At 44.5% G+C, this 23,819-nt stretch overlaps 1 protein-coding gene across 2 annotated transcripts in view; it reads right to left on the bottom strand.

Annotated features, from left to right (window-relative positions):
- DOCK4 (dedicator of cytokinesis 4) overlaps window positions 1–23,819 on the bottom strand; it is a 1,300,588-nt gene that overhangs the window by 917,924 nt on the left and 358,845 nt on the right. For both annotated transcript variants that reach the window (XM_069228963.1, XM_069228964.1), the window contains exon 6: window positions 8,469–8,617. In XM_069228963.1, coding sequence (XP_069085064.1) covers window positions 8,469–8,617 — 149 coding nt within the window. The remainder of the gene's footprint in view (window positions 1–8,468; window positions 8,618–23,819) is intronic.

The raw sequence follows: 23,819 nt of genomic DNA, 5'->3' as shown, positions 1-23,819 counted from the left end.
TAGCCTGCATTCCATGCAGTTCTTTTCCTTTTCTTGTCCTGCAGGGTGATCAGAAAGTATGGCAACCTATAATGTTATTTTACATCCTTGGTTTAATGCAATATGCAGAATACATTTCCAAAATGAAAAAAGTCACTTATAGTCCAGAGTTTAAGATAAATGCTCCTAAGTAGTGGTGGTAATTCAGTCAAAATGGCGTTCATCAGACATTTCAAGTTACAAATTGAACGCCAGAAGTGTTCATGTCACCAATGACCATGGGCCACTCTACTGGCTGCTTTTTGAAAGTGCCAAGAATAAAAGGGACCAGATTGTTCTTAGCACCAGCTCCACGACTTTAGACCACCTCTCCTTATACCCAAACAACTACGAGACGAATGACGAAAGACTGCTACATATGAAGTTTCATATGTCATCTTTATAACTATGCTGGAACATATAGTCATATAATACAATTTAAAATTTTTAAGAACTATTTTTTTTACAAATCCATCAGGAAGCAAACCTAACTTGTCGACGACCCTGCATATTTTACTAAGGAGTAGAACGTGTGTACGATGCTTTACAGTAATATAGAAGAAATATATTGTGGTTAGAAACGTCATATTAAAAAATCGTAAAATCTAGACTGAAAACAGTCAGAAATATTTTAAGAGACAGTTCACTTTAACGTGTAATAGGATGAAAGAGAAAGGGAAGTTACAGAGTACTGCATTACAAACAGAAAACGTACGTTGGTAGAAGTTAGAAATAAACAAGGAATGCAATAATTATTTTTTTGTTTAAAAAAAGCTGACCGGAAGAAGCAGGCGTTTTTTGAGGGGAAAGAGAGTTAAAAGAGAACAAGACTGTTGCAAAGTGACCCCTTTTTGGATGCTCACTCTCACTTTTTAATTATTTTTGGGATTCACCCACTGGTAATCTGAAAGCCTAACACTGAGACACTGCTATCCAGTGCCCAGTGTATGTGCTCTGACCCTAAAACATGTTGAAACTGGCTTAAAATCCAACTGGATTACTCACCTTGTGTATAAGGTACAGAAATACCTCCATGTCAAGGAAAGTTAAATGCTATTTGTGAAAAACAGCACCTATTAAGCTATCCACTAAAATGGTCCAAAAACGTGGCTCCAGGCCTAGCCTGAGTGCTGCGGTGTAAATCCTGTAGTATAACATGTCAAACAACTCTTTTTATCAGGCAAATACCCTCCTTTTCAATCAATCAATCAATCAGGGATTTGAAAAGCACACTACTCACCTGTGAGGGTCTAAAGGCGCTCAGGAGGGGAATGGGTGAAGGTGGGTGGGGCAGGTGCTTCTACTGCTCAAACAGCCAGGTCTTGAGAAATTTCCTGAAGGTAAGGAGGTCTTTGGTCTGGCGCAGGTGGGTGGGAAGAGTGTTCCACATTTTGGCGGCGAGGTGTGAGAATGATCTACCACCGGTTGTAGTTTTGCAGACGCGTGGGATGGTTGCGAGGGCGAGGTCGGTGGAGTGAAGATGCCGGGTCGGGGTGTAGAAGGAGAGTTGTCTCTTGAGGTATTCTGGTCCGGTGTTGTGCAGTGCTTTGTGAGCGTGGGTGAGGCGTTTGAAGGTGATTCTCTTGTTGACTGGGAGCCAGTGCAAGTTTTTCAGGTGGTCTGTGATGTGGCAGTGGCGGAGGATGAGGCGTGCGGAGGCGTTCTAGATGCGTTGCAGCCTCTCCTGGAGTTTGGCCATGGTTCCTGCGTAGAGGGCACTGCCGTAGTCCAGCTTGCTGCTTACGATGGCTTGGGGGACTGTTCTTCTGGCTTCGGTGGGTATCCATTTGTAGATCTTTCGGAGCATGTGGGGGGTGTTGAAGCAGGAGGAGGAGATGGCGTTGACTTGCTGGTTCATGGATAGTGAGGGGTCCAAGATGAATCCTAGGTTGCGTGCATGGTCGGTGGGAGTTGGAGTGGTTCTGAGAGTGGCAGGCCACCAGGAGTCATCCCATGCAGAGGGGGTGGAGCCGAAGATGAGGACTTCCATCTTGTCGGAATTGAGGTTGAGGCAGCTGCTCTTCATCCATTCGGAGAATTTTAAATATTAATAATCACCCCTGTGTAGTCCTTGTAGCTCCAAAAGGCAGCGTGCATGGTATTTGAAAGTGAAACATGTAGAAAATTAATGTTATGTTCCTAGAGTGGTAAGAACCCAAAAGCTATTTTCTCTGTGGGACGTCTAGCTGTCCTATGTAGAAAACCACAGTGCAGAGTAAAATACTTATAATACTATCCTGGGAATGGAACCAGCTAGAAAAATAATAAACTATTTAATAGTTATTAAAATCCAATTTAATGATTGTCAGATGTTCTATAAATATTCAGGGAAAGCAACTATTAGAAAGTTGCCTTTTCCCTCCCTGAGCCCTCAGGAGGCTAATTAGCATTAGCCGCTGATAGGTGGTCAGGCTGTATTTGGCCTGAATGAGGTGTCACTGAGGTGTGAGCTTCCTCCCAGGAACTACACAATAGGTCACTTTGGTTGACAGATCACCCCTAAGTGGGCAGGGATGACTCTTCTGAGGGCAGCCGAATATTCAGGCTGGGGGTTCTGTCGCCTCATCATATAGGGGCAACAGTGTCAACGACTGCCTGACAAGTCTGTCTGAGGCACATGTAAAACCTTTGTGTTCTTAAAGGAGATCAAACGGGACCAGAAAACAATTATTGGCTATCTCCTGGCTTGTCACTGACAGACCTTACTTTGTTTTACTAGACAACGATCTTCTGTTTTTTGTGGGTGCGAGGCTTGCTTCATAATGGATTTTAGTTTTCAATGTGGATGGGCACTTGCAAATTCCCTGTGACACTTCCGTATACACCCCTACCCTCAGAGCCCAAGTACAGTGTGGCTGAAGACTTTGGCCTCTTGGCATTGCCCTAGTTCATGCCATTTTGGGTCGGTTTGCGGTAAGGCAAACAGGAACTACTGAAAAAGTGGGTAGGGATACATCCAGACCTTCATCCCATTGGTTAATGAATGCCAAGAAGTCATACCCACCCCCTAGCTAGGTGAGCCCATACATGTGGCACCCCAAAGCACCAGACTTAGAACACTTTTTGGACCGTGGAAGATAAGAAGAGGACTGGACCCGCTTCCTCTTGTACCCAGGACAAAGAGGTGGTCTCCAACGGTCAGTTGGCTGACCTCCTGTGTGGCCATAGGGATACATCAAGTTGGAAGATGCCTTTTCCTAGAAATGCCCAGGTGACCAATAAGAACTGAACCTGGACTGGATTTTGCCGTTGAGATCTGTCTGACACCCTGGGAGCCCCTAAGTGCCCTCCTGTGAGGTCCTGGATGCCTTAGAAGTGTACTCCTCTGGTTGTTTGTACCCCATAAGAAAGTTTGGAAAGCCTAGAAAACTCTTCCTCCAGAGCTTGAGTGGGAGTCACCAGAAAATGTTTTAGACCAGCAGTTCCACTTTGTTGGATTGAATTTCAGCTTCATACTGCTCAAGACTCCAAGGACCTCTGAAAAAGCTATTAAGTCTTATTCTGTGTTAGAACTTAAAACATTTTCTGCTAGAAATTTCAAAACCTCCAGAAGGGCCAACCTACTTCAAGCATCCAATATTTGGTTCTACAGTGGCAGCCAGCTCAGGGCAGATCTTTCATCTCAAAAAGTAACAAAGTCTCTTCCTGCGTTGGGACTTGGAAAGTGTTTAAAAAATGTTGACTTCCAGACATTCGGCACGACCAATTCACTTTATTTATCTGACCACAACTACACTGCAGTCGGCTCAAATTGCACGTACGTATCAGTCTACTACGATCATTGACTAACATTGGTGATTTTTGGTTTTTGCCACCATTTTCTCCTAAAACTTTCAAAATTCAAATACACACTTCCCTTACTGGATTTTTGCTGTTTTTAGATTAGTTTACTCATTAAATTATTATCTTTATTTTAAAATTGGTTGTTGAGTTTTCTTTTGTTTGCTGTAACTTTTTCTATTGTATTTTCACAGTTTAAATAATTTACACCTTGCCTTTGATTTGAGCCTGACTGCTTTGTGCCATTACCATGGAATGAACATCTAGCAGGTGATGGCCTTATTCTTTGAGGTGGACACTTGCCCTCCAAAAAATAATCCACTTTCCTACTGAAATATTGTGAAGTGTATATGGGATCAGCAAGAGAAGCTTTCTTACGGGTGAAACTCTCTAGTGAAGAAAACAATCCCCTTAGAAAATTGGTTACCACCAATTGGAAATTGGTGGTAACTGTGATTGTTTTGCGACCGCATTCACGGTCACAAAACAATTATACATACCTCTGCAATTTGGTATTAGAAATGGAGGCCCTTGACCCGCCCCTTCCTAATACCGAATCGGTATGTAGTCGTAAATCCAATTTGCGATTTTGTAACAAGTTACTAAATCGCAAATTGGACTTGATACATACCAAAATGCATTTTTGTGATCGCAAACGGCCTGTTGGGCCGTTTGTGATCACAAAAATGTTTGATACATCTGGCCCTAAGTGCAGTAAAGCCCAAAAAAGGCTGCAGGCTATCTATAGGAACAAGCTTAGCATTTGTATGCCTCTGAGTGAATGAGGGCTTGTTCAACTTCTTTCATTCTGTTTAGGCCCAACATGGTGATCCTGAGCCAAGATGGTGTCTGATTGTTAATGATTCCATATTAGACTTTAGGGCCATAATTAGTGTTTTACAGCTAATCTGGTATTAAAGTTCCCTGTCAAAAAGTGGAGCCGCTATGCAGCCTTGCCTTGTGTACCTACATTATATTTAAATCCTTTGTAGATATTAATATCATAAGTATATTCCCATTCCTTTTTGCTCACTAGCATTAGCCTTGTTGAACGCTTGGCCGCTACTCCGGTGTAGCATTACTTGAATCTAGAATGCACATCCTCCAATTGTGTTATTTAGTTCTGTGATGTTAAGTATGGTCTTAAGTTGTACTACTATTTTATTTTTAAAACTGGAATTTTCAGGGGGTCTTTAAAGGTGGAAACATTACTTCACAAGAAAAGAAAAATGCTGTAGCCAAATCCAGCTGCCTGCTGTATCCCAGATCTGTTTTGCTCTTGGTGATATTAAGTGCGGGCTTTGAGGTATCTACTTTTGCCTGCTGCATGAACACAAAACCTGCTGCCGGGCTAAAGATGCGATGGCTATATCCAGCCACGGGCACCCTGTACCCTAAGCAATACACAGGCTGTGCTGCATGTGTTCATTCACAGCCATGTTCAGAAAGTATTTTCTAAGTAAATTGTCATGATCCACATACAGCATATGTGTGATTCGCTACACAGTAACATATCAGAAGCAAAATACAGTTGCAATTTTATTTTCAACTTGAAACATGTTTCTAAGGGCCTGTGTTGGACTGAAAATCGTCTGATGTATGAATGAAATGCTAAAAAAGGGGGAGGCTACATTGCCTGAGGTTCGTTCATCATACAGACAGTTTGGTTGGAGCAAATGTGTGAAATTTTAGACTCTTGTGCAAGTTTAATATTCAACTTTCATTTTTACAAAAGGCAGCAGTGAGGGTCTGTGGAGACAAGGGATTTAAAAAAGCGCTAGTACCTACCGTGTAGGCTTGAAACTCGCAGAATTCAGAAAGTTTGGTTTCACTGAGCAGCGGAAACCCATGTGCCACTCAAAGTGCAATATTCTCACAGCCAATAAGTTACATTTCAAAGCTCAGAAGAAAATGAACATTAACGCATACCTTTAACTGAAGTGGAGGGCTTGACGTTTTGTCAGTGTTAGAAGGCTCACAATCATACCAAAACTGAAGATTTCGGAAAACTCAAAAGCATATTTTAAGGGGAAAGAGCTGTATAAAAGAGTCCACATGATTTCCAGCTGTGCAAGTATTGGCTGAGAGAGGCGGCTGTGTTGATCTGGGACAGATGCACTATACCCTGCCTTTGTGTCTTCCTGACCCTGAATAGACACTTTATCATGAGCTCTAGCTAATATGATCTATTTCAACAAATGTCCATAGAAAATCTATGCCAGCAGTACCAAATGGGAGGCAATAAACAGTCCATGGATCCAACAGCCATGAACCCAACTTTAGCTTAAGTAGGTGCCTTCCTCCACCTTTTAGATCCCAACTACACACAGCATTTAGTTGTGTGAACTCAAAAGGCCTCTTCTAGACAACACCAATACTTCAGTGCCTTTTTGTCTCCCCATTGTTTACAATTGCATGGCCTTCTTGTCAGTGTAATATGCTTGCATCTTATTTGATGGCTTTCCTTACTCTTCTTGTGTTTGTCCCGCCCCTGAAGAATACCTTATTTACCGTACTTTTGATTGGATGACTTGCATTCTTCCACAACTCAACACCAGGAAACTACTTTTTTCTTTTAATTTCCGCACTCCATGGTAGTGAATCGGTTTCCTTGGTGTGCACCTTTCCCTTACATTACCCCCACTCTGCATTTCTCCCATGTGTTTCAGCAACCCCTTACCTAACTCTCACCCTCGTTGTCAGTGTTGCTGCCATGAGCTTTCTTGCTATCTTATTGGTGTGCAGTTTTACCTCAAACTACTGCTCTCAACCTCTTTTATTCCCCCTCACAGGAAGACGCTTGACAACGGATGTTACACACTGTTAAAATTAGCCAATTTCCAAGCAGTAAAACACAAACACCACTGCTGCGAGGATCTGAAGAATGCCACCCTGTAGGTCAACAGCCCTACTCCCATCTTAGTTGGCCCATACCATCCCCACCCCAGTAAGCCTGTTTTCCGCTTCAAGTACATGTAGCCTGTTTCTCCCTAGAGCCCTAATAAAGTTAGTGCAACGGTCGCAGAAGTGCAGCTTTCCATTTGACTTTGGACTACAAAACACCTAACGCAGCTGGACACAAAACTTTTCAAATCACAACTGTAGAAGGCCTCGATCTTTAAGTGGGGACAAATTCTACAGCTGTTGGGCGAATGAGGTTGTAACAGTTTCAACCTATCCTAGAAGGATGTTTAGTGTAGGCCAAAAACAAACGGAGCTCTCATGTTTCCAGATTCCCCATGAGCGCAGCTCATCCACTCCAGTATTTTTGTTGCACATCTGGACTTTTTGCCTGCTTATCCCATTGCACAATTATAAGTGCCAACACCGGAATCAGAATAAGAATACAAATTGAAAACCTGGGCTGGATGAGCTGCATAAGCACGGAATATGAAAATCAGAATAAATGTAAACTCTCTAGAAAATCGCTGTTGTAGCGGCCAAACAATGCCTGCTTTTCCTTCTGCCATTTAGTAGGAAGAATGCTGTCACAACTTTTAAAAAAATGTAGGCACTTTGGATCAGATAATTTAAATTCTATTAAGCATTTGAAAATGTTACCATGGGCATGCTTATTCTTCGACTTTGACCCAATATTTTATTGTTCCATGTTCAATACCTGCTTTCCCCTGATGAATGTGGAAAAATTTTTTCAGAGTTCCTAGCAATGCATTCCTCTGACAGAGCCAAGTTTTCAATTTGTCAGTGTACATTTCCATGTTTGTAGTGTTGAAGTATGACATTTAGACGTTTTACGTGTGACAATTCATGCAGAATTGAGCTAAGAATGTCTCCTTCCTAATAAAAATGCGCTTCATCACACTTTTTACGATTTTTATTATTTGTTACTGCAACACTAGCGCCCACCATGTTGGGACGCTAAATTAAAGGCACTCTGTCAGAAATGTGTCGGATAACTTAACTGGCTTTTACAGGCACATTATAATATGTGGACAGGATATCCGTGGCGTTTGAGAAGGGGTATCCCTCTGTCAAACTCCAAATGAAGCTTTGTGGTTTCACAAGCTACACTTCTACTCTGACGCACAATACCGTAACAAAATTAGATATGCCACAGAATTGCTTTAAAATACCAGAAGGGACCAGCAGCGGAAGAGACCCTTGGCGATAGTACAGGAGTAGTGACCATATGTGTAGCCAGAACATTCGATTAAACATGCTTGTGCAGCGGGTACGAGGTCCCATGTTTACAAAACTCGATGCGATTCGATTTAATGACCTCGGACCTGAAACCGAAATCCCCCCCACTCTTTTTTTGGATTTCACGACTTTCGGGCTGGAGATAGGTCCATGCAGTAGGTACACTAGCCAGCAGAGGTATTTTACACAACACATTCAGTATGAAAAGAAATGATCAAAGAGTCGATGGCGTGCAATCATTGTGAGGGGAAGAACTGGCACAGAGCGTAGTTTGCGGACAACAAACGCAGAGGCAAAGATTCATACTGAGGGACCGCAGAACCCTCACTTGCATTAAACTACTTTTGGTTCTTTCATGTAATGAAGGTAGCTGTTTATGTGCTAATCTTGTTAAACTTCAGTGAAAGTGCTGGGGCCGCGCTGCAGACATAATCACGCCACCAAGCCATGGGTTATTTAGCGCGCGGGCAGTTATTGGAAAGCGCATTGTTGTGGCGCGCGCTACCCACTCGTTGCCCCAGTCCAGACGAGCTGTGATGTGCCGCTTGACGTCATTCATGCGGTCGTGAGTCAGGTGGCCCACCAGCACCTGCCTACGCAGATCCAGGATTTCGTTCATGATGTGCCACAGGCGGTGGAAGAGATCGCCGTCGTTTTTCTGCAAAACATACAAAATGAGCATTACTGAACAATCCGCAAAGAAGCCATGTTTTCTCTGCATAAACATACGAGCGAGCTCAGAAAATAATGTACATTCCTTCCCTTGCACACCGAGCTCAGCTAGCATGCGTGCACTTACATGACTCACTCAGGAGGTTTTATTTTTGTTCTGCTTTGGAGTTCTCCCCACTTTTGCGCTGCTTTTCTATATCCAACTTAACGTTCGCTAACCACATGTCTCCCTGCCCACGAAAACACATTAGTCACAGGTTTTCCATTCGACTCCTCTTCACAGGATGTTTTTTTCTCACTTCATTTGATAATGTTCAGGACTAAGCTGTATCTCTCTGCTGGCGGGCTGAACCAGCCTGGAGCCCTTGCCACTAGCAGAACAAAAACATTAATCACCGTCACACAGAGGAATCTTATTTCAGATGCAAAAATACCTCAAAGAAAACTACTTTCTTACTGCTTGTAATACTCCTTCCAGGGAGAAAATATTCGCTCCATTTACAGTTACCAAGTGGCAAGTACACCAGCTGGAAAACAGAGGCTACATCCACACTGGGAGCCGAAAATGTCCTAACCTTTGACAAAAGTGTGCCCGCATTGCAGAGCCTTACAGGGCCTTCAGGGAGCACTAAAGGGACATTTCCAAACATGCCCAGTGGTCATTGCAGGAGGACGATTGGGGGTGAGACGATTTCTGGGACTTTTAGACGTCAGCATGTACAGATGTTCATTGTGGATCGTGGTCTTAACATCCAAGAACATAGGCCATGTAGGGTTGGAGGCAGTGTTGAATTGATAATTACAGCAGAAGCATAACATATACAAGTGATAACAGTTTTAGCACACAAACTTCCATCAGTATTCACAGAGCCAATTCTCTTGTGACCTTTGGTACCGTGATGCATAATACCATGTTTTCGCTAATTCCCTATGTTTCAAACAAGGCGCCATACATAACAAGTCGGCAAAAGTTGGAATTTAATTTGCCAAATCAAAATAAGGCAGCTACCCTTGGCGGATATTGTACCTCCATGAACATGTTCTTATCGTGCACCTGTGTTCTGAACCTTTGTTTGATCAGGCTGTGAGCTCTGAAATGAAATCGGAAGCACTGCGGGCACGTCGGCGCCAGCACCAGCACCGACGTGTAGCAGGGGTGTGGCGTGGCGGTGCGGCCGTACATCGGCGGCAAGACGGAGAGCAGAGCGGAAAGAGTGGCGCCCTATTGTGACCCTTATCGTGACTCCCCAACCTCTGTGACTCCACTCCCCGCAGATCCATCGCCCCTCACCCCCAAAAGCACTCCTCCCGCAGGGCAGGGGCGAGGTCTCCAGCTGTGAGCAGCCCGTCTCGAGGGGGAACGCCAAAAGGACAGATACCTTGCGCCTTATGCCTTGCACCGCTTGCACTGTCCGCACCACCAGCACTGCCTGCACAGTACCACACACTCAACCACTTCTCACCAAAGCTGACGGCAACGTGAGTGCGGCAGCTGGAGTTGGCTGCCGCTGAGAGTGCGCCACGGTCCCCCACAAAAACGGCCCAGCTAAGACTGGGTGCAGCTTGTGGGGGACACCGGGGAGGCCCACTTGCCATCGGCACCCCTCTGCACAATCAGCGGCCACCTATCGGCCAGTAATCAGGCATTCAGTCCGAGCAGCAGAGCCACCAAGCCACCAGCAGTGGGGCAAGGGGACAGACCATGAAAGTCAATGGAACAAACCCACTTGAACAGCAAGAGAAGGACAAGTGGACCAAAAGGTCTAATTAAAGGACCAAAGTGTCCCCCCTCATCAGGGGAAAACCCTCTGAACCCCCACATAACTTCAGCTATACCAGCCATATGCTTGCGGCGATAAGATACCCACGTTGTGAGTAGCACATAAGAAGAAACAGTGATAGTAAGTGCAACAGCAACTGCAACAAGTAACAAGGACTCAGAGTCGACCCCCCCACCAACAGTGAGCACACCACATTCTACGCAGACAGAAGCCATTGCTATGTCAGCTGCTGTCAATTAACCTCCTCAACAAGTAAGTTAGTAGGAGATAGGAGTAAAGTGTAAACTGTAGGCAATCGGCACCATCCAGGAGGCAGAGCTACACAAGCTGCGAAATTTAGTACAAGGAGTACACAGGAAGAGTAGGAGAGTATGAGAACCCGCAGCTCCCTTCTTCCAATGGTCCACAACAGGGTGCAGTACCTCATGAGAAGAGAAAAGGTGCTCCAAACAAACAGGGAGGGCGTGTAAAAGGGGAAGCGTTCCTCCAGGTCCCCAACTTTGACACAAGCCTCACATCAGGTGATAACAGAGTTGATAGAGGCAAAGGAGCCCACATCCGGAGATCACAAACTGACACAAAGGGGAGGTCGAAAGATGTACACAGGGTGCAAAGGCATCAATGAGTATTTCCAGTCACTGGGAAAAAAGTCAGTTGCAAACCGCCCCCGTAAGGGATAGTCCCGAGATCACAGCACAACGGAAGATCTTTGATTGACAGTGCAATTACCATGGGCACTTCTTGGGATAATGCCCCGCCAAGCAAGGCAACACAAGAATCCATACCGGAGCTGTCTGCTCCCAGCACTCTAAGGGCCCCAAGTGCACCACCGGGTTTAAAAACTCAAAATAATCTCTACTGAGCAAGTGATTCAGCCATAGAAATGGGATGTCCCCTTATCCCCAATCATAGTGATATAGGGCAGAGGCATGACACCCAAAGACCTCATATCAAGGGTCAGCATACAGAAGGCAGCCTTCACGCAAGCTTGGTAAAGTTGACCTTGGAATCACCAATCTCAAAGAAGAATCTGACCAGCCTGTGCTGGGAGGCCACCTTCACACAGGAAGAATTAGACGAGGTCTTCAATAAAGAGGCCGATTAGCAGTGCTCAGCCGAAGGGGGCGTTTCAGCTATCAGAAGCAGAAAGATGCGCAAATCAGCCCTTTACCAATAAGTTGCAGGTATTCGCTTCATCACAAAACTGTGTTCTTACGGACACAAAGGACGCCCAGCTTCTGACAGGAGGGGATGCCCTAAATAAAGCTCTCACAGCCATAACCAACACAACGCTCTATAATTCAGACAAATCGGATATTCAAATTCAAATCCTGCAAAGTTTGGCGACCACACAATGGCAATTGACAGGTTAAATGCACTCATTAGAAGAGCACAAGCTCAAGTGGAGGTCTACAGGGAGCCAGCTAACCAGACCTACCACTGTCACTGCAGCCCAATCCTGAACAAATTGAAAGAATTGCCATCTATTATGCCCAGAATAGTGACAGACCTAAAACATGAGTTGTAACAGTGGAGAGACAGCAGGCAGCGCTCTCTGTGCTACAAGGCCAAAGACAACAAGCAGCCTACAAAAAGGAGTGCCTAAAGAGGCAGCACAGGAAGAAGTTAGTCCTGCACGGTCTTAGGAGAAACAGTAAAAAGCTCAAAGAGTTCGAAACAGTGGAAGCACACTTCATACCCGTTCTGCCCAAAAAATAACAAAAGACATTTAAGAGAAATGCACAATTAAACAGTCATGGGTCAGGAAAAGAAAGACTCACTCATCCCCAGATACAGCAATGACAGCCCACTGAGAGGGAAATCCAAGGAAAAGAGCAGGGAAAAAGCAAACAAGACAGCGGGCACGCCTCCTGCCCAACGGGCTGATACTGAGTCTCAGTTCACAACAGGTAAGCTGTCAACCTCACGACAGGGAATCAATCTTCAAAGGCAGCAGGAAGAGGGAAGAACAGCCTTACCAGGATGCAGGAACCCGGAGACACCTAGTTTGTGAAAAACAATAGGAGAACCCGTAGGATCACAACAAAATTCCGCAAGAGCTGAAATCCACCTGCACCCACTACTCCCCGAGACCACCAACCAGACGTCAACAGCGGGGACCCAGGACAGAACAGGAACTTGCCAAGGAATTGTCCTTAGTTCAGAAACTCTACTGAAGCAACAAGAAAGGTGAAGTCCCGCAAAAACTGTCTCCAACTGGATCAAAACAAGACATTCACCCAGGCAACCCAGCCCGGAGGGGCTCCTGAGAGTGCATGTGTGCAATGTGGCGACCTCACCCACTCGAGGTCCCTATCTCGGGCCCCAAGAATAATGTGGCCCTACATAAACCCTCCAGCCAGTCAGTATAGCATGCTCACAAATAATCAGGTGGCCTACCTGGCAGAGCAAAAGGCAATCACAGACACCGCAATCACATCAGCCCATCACGCCACAAAAGGTCACAAGACGGCAGATAAACACTTGCTGCCCTTAAAAGATAGAGGTGTTTGCACCCTAATTTTTCACCTGACATATAAATCCCATGGGCCATGGGATATCACCAACTGAGGAAACCTCATGAGAATCTGCAAGGCAATCCAAGGCGTGGAACAAATAAGCAGTAAAGATCTTGAATACATAGCTTTCTTAGCACCAGGGAAGTGCGATGTAAACAAATGCACTGAAGTTTGTTTCAACAGGCCAGAGATTATGCAGTCACTGTTGTCAAAATCAGACGTATTTGGAGATGGGGCATAGAGCTAACAGAAGTGAACAGAGTAAAAAAGGTGTCCTGCCTTATACCCCAAAGAGACAATGAAAAATAAGGGAGGTTGACACGACAACCAACCACTGGGCAGGAATCAAGAGAACATTTCTTCAAGGCACAAAGGGAGCATCCTCCGCCTTTACAAGGTGCCCAAGTAAATTTTCATTGCACAGGGACACCTAGGGTCAAGACATTACTATGAAGTGGGCCAGCAAAACGAGGAAGTCAGCAGGCACAAACTCACCTTCCATTCCTGACACAGTCCCTCTTTACAAGGAGGGAGCCAGAACCAGCAACGTCAACGTAAACCAAACCTCAGGAACCCTGTCTAAATGCAAGCACGGGGATCCTAAGGTAATATCCTAGAATATTGAGGGAGCCAGTAAAATCAGTCAAGACACAACTTTGGAATCCTTTTTGAGGGACTTTGCCCTACAGGCCTGCCTACAGGAAACCTGGAAAGAAACAGAAAATATGCTAGCTCAAAGGGCACCCAAAAGGTGGCCTCTCAACTTAAAGAACAACAAGCAAATCTTTTAATGCAAGAAACCTAACCTGCAACCAGCCCACATGTTAGCAGTTAGTATGCAAAACTACTTACTGGTTCAGTCCGTTATACCCATTATAATAATAAACATTCATATCAACCCAAACACGGCACACAAACAGCATCTATTAGATAAAACAGAAAAAGAACTGTTAGCCTTACAAGCCTTGTACAAGAATTCCGCTTGGACTATTACACAGGACTTTAACTTAAACATGACGAACTAAGCTAAATGAAGTAGCAGAGAAGACGCTTTGGGTCAGAACCTGGGAATACCACAACACGCATCACCCTTTAGGGACCTGGATAAATGTGATCACCCTCTAGTAAGAGTCCTTGAGATGCTAGAATTGAGGGCCCTAAATGGCTGTTTCCCTATAGACAGCCCAATGAATCCAACCCATAAGTCAAGGAAATCTGCATCTACCCTAGGCTACACATCCACCTCAACAGTATTTCCATGATTTCAGTATAGAGGTGAGATGCAAAAGCAACCACCACCCACAAATTATGGAACTAGCAAACAACAATCATTATGCGGCACTGCTACAGAAGATAGAACAGGACCATGGAAGCCATCTACATTCCATAAGATTGTTCAATCTGTGTTTGGAGAAATACGAAGCATGGAAAGCCAATTCACTTTTCAACCAAGTGATCCAGGTGGACGAAATCACCATGTGAGAGGCAAGGTTGTCAGCATTAAAGAACTGTTTAAAACCGTATCACCAGCCAAGGGCCAGCCCTCCACCAAGCAAAAAACCATGGTTCACGCAGGCCTTAAGGCAACAAAGACAACTGCTCAACAAATCAGCCAGACTCCTGAAGAGACAGCAGCTGGACAACAGCCACCTCTGCGCATTTCGCGATATAAGAAAGATATATAAGAAGGCAGTGCTGGAGGAGAAGTGGATCGAGCATATCTCGAAGCTCTACAGCAGTAAGGAAGCAGTGGAATTAATTTCTAACTCTAGTTGCGAGTTGAACCCATTGTCTGTTGAAATGCAAAAAGTTGGGGGACAAATCCAATGCTGCAGACTGAGTGGGGCCCCCGGTCTAAAGGGCCACAATACAGGAGTTCTAAAACATGACCCTGTCTTCTGGTCCAGTCAGCTCTACGACATATTTAACTCCTGGGTCACAGAAACAAAATTCCGGAATCCTGGAAAAGGGGCAATTTTTAATCCAATCTACAAGAAGGGCCCATACAGGAACCCAGACAGCTATCGACCGATTGCACTGCTCGATATTGATGTAAAAATCTTTGCAGGCCTCCTGCTAGAAGATCTGAAGGTATGGGCAATAAAACTTAATCTGATACCCCTGAATCAAACCAGCTCCCGATCCTCATTGAGTAGCTTGGACAATCTGACAGCATTAGCTGTGTTAGCGGGAAAATAAACAAACAAGAAATTGGCCTTATGCACCTGCTTTGTGGGGTTATCCAAAGCATTTGATTCAGTAGAACAGCACAGGTTGTGGAGGAAATCAGCGAACCTCAATATCCCTCCAAAACTGTTAAAAGGAACACAGCTTCTATACTCTGACAACTGGGCAAGGGTAAAAATAGCAGTGATGCAAGAGTGACAGCTAAAATCCAGATAGCTAGAGGCGTCAAGCAAGGCTGCATACTGGCCAGGATGCTTTTCAATGTATACATGGCAGATCAGTGTATTCAATTGAACGCCACTTGCTCCCATCCTCGCAAACTGGGTAATCAGCCGTTAACATCATTACTAAATGCAGACAATATCGTCCTATTGAATATCCCAGGTATAGGCCTGCAAAAAGCACTAAACAGCTTCAATGAGTACTGCAAGATAAACAAGCTGTCAGTAAATTTGGAAAAAACTAAGGTAGTCATCTTTGGCAAGCAGGTAATCCAAAAAAGCAATGGCTCTGTGGGGATCAGCCAGTCAGCAGAAGTAGCTGCTACAAATACCTCGGCATCTGATTGCAGGAGCGCTGGTCGCATCACCTCGACCTAAACACCTTAAAAGCAAGAATGGTGTCTCAAATTGCAGTTTCATCGACAGGACTTGTATGGATGCAAAGTTCCACCTGGAATCCACTCCTCACGGTGATGAAGCCAAAGTTTTTGCCTGCCCTGGCATATGGTTTGGAAATATTTCCCGGCAAGTTTCACAACTTCATGAACATAGCCCAGAGCAAATCTTTTCGTCTTCTATTCCGACTTCCACATAGCACCTCACCAGCTGAAATCAGGCTGGAATTCGAACTACAAAACCAAGCACTGGTGGAGGATAGGGGTGCTCCTCATACATGCCTCTATGCTGAGACAGGCACAACCGAATACACTAAAAGCATTGATGTGGGAAGAAATAGGAATGTACTTGCTGGAAGTTGCAAATCCATGGGCTAAGAAAATCACCTTTGCAGTAAAGCACGTGCCGGCAGGAGACCTATGGCTAAAATCCCTACCACACAAACTCTTAAGCAATTATTAAATAAGCAAAATAAGTGACTTTTGTGGAGCAAGGATAAAGATAAATGTTGAACGCGATTGAATGCCTGGAGGACAATTAACACTTTCAAGGCCCCAATAGCGCAGCAGCTGAAATATTGGAAAAAAGACTAAAAACAAAGGTGCTCCATGTCAGACTCTGACTAATTCCCTCTTTGGAAGTTGCTCCAAAATGGCGTACACCTGCAACAGCGGGAGATACAGGCTTTGTGCGTATCACCGGGAAGACTGTAAACATTCTTTACATATGTCCTGCACTCTTACCTTGACGGAAGCTAACCTCAAAAACATCTTCAACTCTAATGGCATTAGATCATGCCGGCAGGCCATTCTGTTTTGTCGTAAAGGGTTGACACCTTAATAAATGGCATGCTTGGCCAAATTCATCTTAAAAGCTTAACACCACCTACAGCAGGCACCAAACAACCGAGAAATGTCCGAGCTATCAGCCCGTGTCGAAATTTAACACTGCAGCCCCCATCGCATGAACACCCGACACAGCCCTTCTTCCTTAACTGTAATTCCTCACCCAGTCTCCAGACTGGGTAAATTACATTTTAATCTGCTCTTTCTACGGGTAACCAGCACAGCACGCTGCTAGATACTGTCTTCCAGTCGTCCCCTCAGTTGGAACTTGTGACGCAACGCAGCTTTTGCATTTTAGTGCTTCCTTTGGGTGGGCAAATATGTTTTTATGGTTTCATTGGGTTTTTAGCAATTTGTGTGAAATGTGGTTTTTATTCGGCTGTTTTACTGCACTTTTGAAAGCTACATTCTTTTATATGGCAATTGCGATTATTTTTATTAATTATGCAAATAAAGTATTAATTTGTTCTTATTGTGGTCCGTAAATGAGGACCCCTTAACTGAATAAGTTCTGTATCATAATATTTTAAGGTGCTCCTGGAATATCTCACTGACATAATGCAGTTATGCTCTTCTTAGGGTGCAGACTGTGTCAATGAAGGGGATTTCAACAATCTAATAGAGTATTTGTATTCACCAGTGCACACTGTGTCCTAGTAAAAGGAGCCTATCCACTGTACTGTGCATTTGTCAACTTCTCTCAGACTGACATGACTGAGGCAGTCAACTATTCGGCAACGTTAACTGGCTGGAGCATACAATATTTGCAGTTAGAGTATTCACCAGGAATATCAACATGAAAGGAAAGTAATTTGTTGTTTTGATGGATATTTGTAACTGGAAATTCTGCATCATATGAATAGATACCAATGCAATACCACAAAGAAAGTGGTCGGGGCCAGAGCGGGTGTTCTGAGGAGACGACATTATGCCTAGAAGTGCTGCAAAAATGATCAGCCGAGATAACCCTCTCTACGGTCCTGGGAATTAACAAAATAATGCCTGGTTAATGTGTTAATAGATGCTCATGTGGGCCTGCAAGATGTCCAACACGGAAACACACCTCCTCAGCGCCATAGTGACAGCCTTAGCTCTGGTTCAATGACCAAGAAGAGCCTTAGGAAGCTTCTTTTTAGTCAGGGTGCAACACATGTCTACGCACAGGATGATCCATCTAGAGAAAATCCTCTTCTGAAACTCCCTTCCTTTCTTAGAACTGGCAAGACCTATATAGAGTTGGCCATCCACAAGGTGGTACTTGGTGCCCTCAAGGTAAAAATTAAGATCCTTATAGGTCCAGCGCATGAAGCCTCTCTCGCTCCTTAGAGGGAAGTGGTGGAGAGAAAAAAAGGAGGGAGAGTGATAGACTGCCCCATGTGGAAGTGTGACAATACATTAGACAGAAAGAAAGCACAAATCTGTAGCGCCAGTTTGTCAGGGAAGAAGGTGGTATACAGAGAACACACTAGTAAGTGCAAAGAGAAATACCACTTGATTGGTCAGCAAACTAAATAAGCAACTGTGCATAGGCTCAAAGGAAATGCACAAGAAGAATGCAAGAACCAGCTGTACACAAGAGAAAGAGATAAATGAAGGAAGAGGATGTCCCAAAAAAGTTGATAAAATATGGAAAGGATTAATCAGTGCTTCTGGTATCTGAGCATGGCAACTTGGGGGAGGAAGTGGGGAAGAGGGAGAGAGAGGGTAAAGTGGCCCAGTTGAGCTTTGTATGTTTTTATAAAATCAATAAAATACTATTTAAAAAAACAGAATGCTAGAACCAAGTTAAGGTCCAACTAGTGCACAATAATGGGCGTAGTAGGAAACATGTATGCAAGTCACTTTTACCAATGCATCACATCCGGACACTTGAAAAATAAAGGCTGGTTAGCCAAAAGTATAAAAGGCCAGGTAAATAACTTAACAGTGCACAAAACAAAGCCTTATCAGGCCAGTGAGAAAACAAACATCAGAGCAACTTGGCTTAAAGAGGATCCACTGGACGGGTTCTTTACCAAGCCACAAACTTGGCTCAATGAACAGAATAAATGAATTTGGTAGCGAGGCTTCAAGCAGCAACGTTAACTTTCACTACTTCTGCATCCAAGTTAAGCCCCACTCAGTTGGGCTTCCTCAATCATCACACATGGAGGTGTGGCTTGTTGAGATTTGGATGCAGGACCCTGCCTTGCTGCTGGAGCAAAAGGATCCTCCTCAAACAGGCAGACAGAGTAGAGGGCAAATGAGCAGCAGAGTGTTGTACCAAAATCTCCTGGCCTAATTCAGAGCTATCATGATGAGATGGATCAGTCCCTACTAACCTTTTCAGAACTCAGGGCAGAAGTGGGAAGGCATTCAAAAGACCAGAACTTCACTGCAGCGGATGCATTTACTAGGAAGCCTTGAGGTGATAACTCCAGCATGCAGTGTAAGTGACACTGCATGTTTTAGGCCGTTGTAAAAAGATCTACCTAAGGCATGCCCATTTTGGCAAAGACACCTTGGACCACCCTCAGGCTGCAAATGCCATTCATGGGCAGACAGTATCTGTTGACTTTGTCCACCTTGACATTAAAACAGCCCTAAATGGTTGACCAACAGAGAGATTGCCTGAAGGTTGATTTTCCCTCAACATCTCAACGTTATCAGGTACGGTGTCGGTGACCTGAACCACTAAATGGTTGTTCAACAGAGAAATCCCCTGAAGGTTAACCTTCCCCCAACATCTCAACATTTCCTGGTACAGTGTTGGTGACCGGAACGGCCCTGCTTGTCGCAGTACCACTTATTAGTTGTATTGTACATCAGGACCAGCTTTCCACTGATGGGTGGGAGAAAGGCCGTTAGGGCCTACCATATGGCAGGAAGCTCCAATAGTCAGAAACTGTGCCTCTGCTCCACCAGTGACCAAAGACCCCTGATTTATACTTTGTTCAGGTGACTGACCTACCCCAGAGATAATGCATGTGCCACTACTGTGAGCTTTGGGTGGGAGAGAGTGCATAGCCGGCTGCCAGTCAGATTGGCTTCTACAAATCACCACTGAAGGAACCAAGCTGTCTCTCCCAAAGTACAGATGTTGTCCGAGAGGCAGTCTCAGAGCTGGGCCCACTGCAGATCCCACATGTGCCAATGGGAAGGAGGGACTAGAAAGCTGCAGAAAGCCAAGTGGTGAAGAATCCTTGGAACCATCCAAGCCAGAACCAAGAAGTAGGCACCAAACATCAGGATCATAACCTGAATGTCCTAGACTAGATGCAGAAGGTTCAAAAAGTCTTGAAAGCCACTCTGTCCATTATGGCCCCATGAAAGGAATTCTCTGCATAGGCTGCAGATGGGATCTCAGTTTGTCTGTGTAGGATCTCAAGGATGACAGTAGAGTGATAGTTTTCTGTACGTGGTCAGAGTGTGACTACAGCGTTATTTCCTTCAAGAGCCAGTTGTCATAGTATTGGAAGATGTATATCCCTGGCCTGCGAAGATGGGCTGCAACCACCACCTTTACCTTTGTAAACAGCCAGGGTCCAAGGTCAGGCCGAAAGGCAGGATGGTTAACTGAAAGTGTTCAAACCCCACAACGAGATGAAGGAAGTGCCAGACAGGCACATGAAAGTACACATTCGGTGAGTCCAAGAACACCATCCGGTCCCCCATATTAAGAGCAGATGGGAACTGGGCTGATGTCAGCATCTTGAACTTGTCTGCCCAAAGGAATACGATGAGAATCTGAAGGTCTAATGCCAGCCTGAGCCCTTTCCTTTTTGTCCACCAACATGTACCAGTAGTAACACCTCTCCACCTCCGGAACACACACTCTCTATAACTCCTTTGGACAGCAGTGACTTAACATCCTGGGAAAGTAAGGAGACATAAGTTGCTAAAGACCAAACAAAAACAGGGGAGCAAGAGGGAGAAAGGATGTAAAAGGGATAACATAACCATGTCAAACAACTTGCAGCACCCACTAGTCTTAGGTAATTGCACACCAGCCAGGCAGATAAAAATTAATTCTGCCTGTGCATGAACATAGGAGGGGAAATCGACGTAGCTAGACTGCAGTCGACCAAGAGCAAGAGGACTGCTGTCTTTGCTGGTGACCACATGTCCTCTGGAGCCATGAAGTCTGTATAGGTTGTTGCACAAGCCCAGAGGGCTGTCTTTAACAATAGGCAAGGCTGTATTTTCTGTATTGTTGTTCAAACTGATGAGCTGGTGAGAGCCAGCCGAGGCCATAGCAGTTGAGTTTGAAGCGTTTCATATTAGAATCAACATTTTCCGACAAAAGCCTGGAGCCATCAATTGGAATGTCAATAAGGGAGGTTTCCCAGAAAACCCCAAGGAGTGTATCCAGACATGGTGCTTGATCCTCACAATGCTGTTCAGGGCACAACCTACACATATACTTAAGCACATCCTGACCTCAATTGCTTGTGCAAAAGCATTTCGGAATCCCTCAGGAATGGCAGTCAGGAACATTATTGGACATATTTCAGAGGGAATGTTTATAACACAACAGAAAGCAGGCATCATTAAGAGATCTCAAAGCTTAACTACCGGATGAGAGGACCCTCTTCTCAAAAGCATCTATGCACTTCGATTGCCTATCTGGCAGAGACATGGGGAAATGTATTGGGTTTGACCTTGATGGTGGATGCCTTAAACACCAAGCTTTCAATAGTCAGCTGCTGGGGCAGACAGGTCAGACCCACAAGGGCAAGGACATTAAGTCAAACCACAAGGTAACTTACTGCTGGAGCTGAAGATGGGTTGGACCAGGTCACCAGCAATGTCTCTGTCAAAGCTTCATTAAAGAGCACTAAGAGCTGTTACGTGGCAGGTTGCGAGACCTCAGTTAATAGGTTTATCATGGTCTCTACTGTGGGTGCTGAAGGTCCAACAGTCCAGTGGCCCTTTGTACTACTACTGCAAATGACGCAGTCTCCTCTGTAGGGAACCATGGCCGGGAGTTAGATTCTGTCACAGAGAATGTATCCAGGCCGCTAGAATTCTGGAAATCTTTACACAGGCCATCATCAGTGTAATGGATGGTTTATTATGTGTCTCTTTGTCATCACTGTTGCCATGCAGAATGTTTTGGAGACCCAGAACAGCGTCTAAATCTAATCCAAACAAGGACTCCGGCTTTTGGTACCACTGGTGTTGAGGGAATGGAACTTCCTGTGAATCCTCCTGAGCTGGAGGGTGAAGTCTGGCTGTCTCATAGTGGTTAATCAGCTGAGCATGGGCTTACATCGGCAGTGGATCTGAAACAGGTGATAGATCCAGAGCAGGCACCTCTCGAGAAGAGACCAGAATTGATGGGACCGACATGGCCTTTGGTGCAGGTGTGAAGATTTGGGCTGATGCCAGATTTGGGAGGAGGGGAGAAGACCCCAACAGAGTCAGTCAGTGATGATGTGGTAAGGTCCTTCAGCAAAAATCTAAATAACCGCACCCATGGTTCTCTGAGTCTCAAAGACTCTCCAGAGGGAACCATCATTATGTGGAAACGCTGTATCATGGCCTCCTTGAAGGCATCTACTTGCTGCAGGGTCAAAGATGGCATGAGAAGGTCAGTGTACACAAGGACCAGCCTTGGGATACTTCAAGTTCATGTGGGGGCAGAGTCAAGTCCTTTGAGAGCTGACTGAAAAACTCTCTAGAGTGGGAGTGATAGGAGAAGAGTGAGAAGAGTCTCACTTGGACTTCTTGTGTTTAGGGTGAAATCTGCCCTTTCGACTTCACCTCCGACTTACCCAAGGATGGTAACTTGCATTAAGACATTGATCTGAAATGAGAGGAAGTCAGTCGCTTGGATAGGGTGGTGTGTACAAATGGCTCTGTGAGGTCTCTTCCACAAGCAATACAATGTCACAGTTGAGCCAGAGTGCACTACTTATCAGGGCTCAGATCTAGTCTGGCATCCGGGGAAATTCAAAAGGTTCAGAATGTATATAAAAGTTGAGAAAGCTTTAGTTAGAAGTAACCATCAGAATAAATGTTTTCCAAATGACAGTCACACCTCTACTTAAATTGGGCATGACTAAGTTGCAGGTTTGAGAGCTCTGTCCTCCATGGCATGCTATAAGTTATATATTGATTTAATTTGTCTAATGTAAGCACAAACGTGCTTGGGAAGCCTTTAGTTTTTAGGGCAGGAGGGGCTGGATCATGGGACCAGCACATAAGAGCTGTGGTTAGAGTGCTGGTTCTATCATTAAGAGACCAAATCAACTGTTCATCAAGGAAAAGCACAATCACATATTTACTCTTGAGAGCATAAACTGACAATCCCAGATTTACTAGTATCAGCAGGCCTCATCTAGAGATGGGCACTAATGGTTCATCTGTCAAAAATGAATCCAGGCACTGTTCTAAGAGAATTGGTAGCAGTACTGTGGTAGTGCTGCCTTTCAGCCGGATTTTGGTCTTAAGACTGCTGTGTCACGGTTCATTGATGGACATTCCACTGTCAATAGCTTGGAGGCAACTGAAGATTTACTGTGGTCTGTTTTTTGACACTTACCTGAGTTGGATGTGTAAAAGTACATTTGGTAGTTGAGCCTTAAACCCCAAAACAAGTGAACTACTTAATTATTAACAATATTAATAGGCTAATGAGCTGACTCTTAATGGTATTCCCATATTGGGAGAACTGTGTTGGCTGTGAACTTGGCTTGTTGCTTAATGTGTTAGACGACTCATTTTAGAGGTATTTTGCAACTTATCAATGACATGAATCAGTAGAAGACTGATGTGACCTCTGGGTCATTGGTGGGAACTTTCATGTGAAGCATGAGTACAAACATCTTGCAAGTCTCTCATTTTAGTGGAAAAACTGCAGTTCTGGATGTCCTCCATCCACATTACCTTCATGAAAATCATACATAGGAATCATTGGAGTCTGTATTCGAGGTAGCATGGGAACATGGAATATTAGGCAATCAATTGATTTCTAAATGAAGTTATATGTACTATTAATGTAATTATCAACAAAAGTTTAATTTACCCGTAAGAGTCCCTTACATCAGACAGTGTAATAGGCATTCTCAGGAATGTAGTATATTTTTGAAGAGCACACATTTAGGTAGTATAGTAAACGTCATGGGCCATAAAATTGTCACAGAAATACCTTATCAAAATTAAGTTATTAGGGGCCAAGTACTAACAAGTGGAATATCCGGGCCAGAATTCAGTACTGTGGTAAAGAATTATATTATTAATAGGTTTTATTTGCTA

This window comes from Pleurodeles waltl, chromosome 4_1 (genome assembly GCF_031143425.1).
Source record: "Pleurodeles waltl isolate 20211129_DDA chromosome 4_1, aPleWal1.hap1.20221129, whole genome shotgun sequence".
In the NCBI taxonomy this organism is placed as follows: domain Eukaryota; kingdom Metazoa; phylum Chordata; class Amphibia; order Caudata; family Salamandridae; genus Pleurodeles; species Pleurodeles waltl.
The sequence above is the reverse complement of the archived record's forward strand: the minus strand, read 5'-3'. Positions and strand labels throughout refer to the sequence as shown.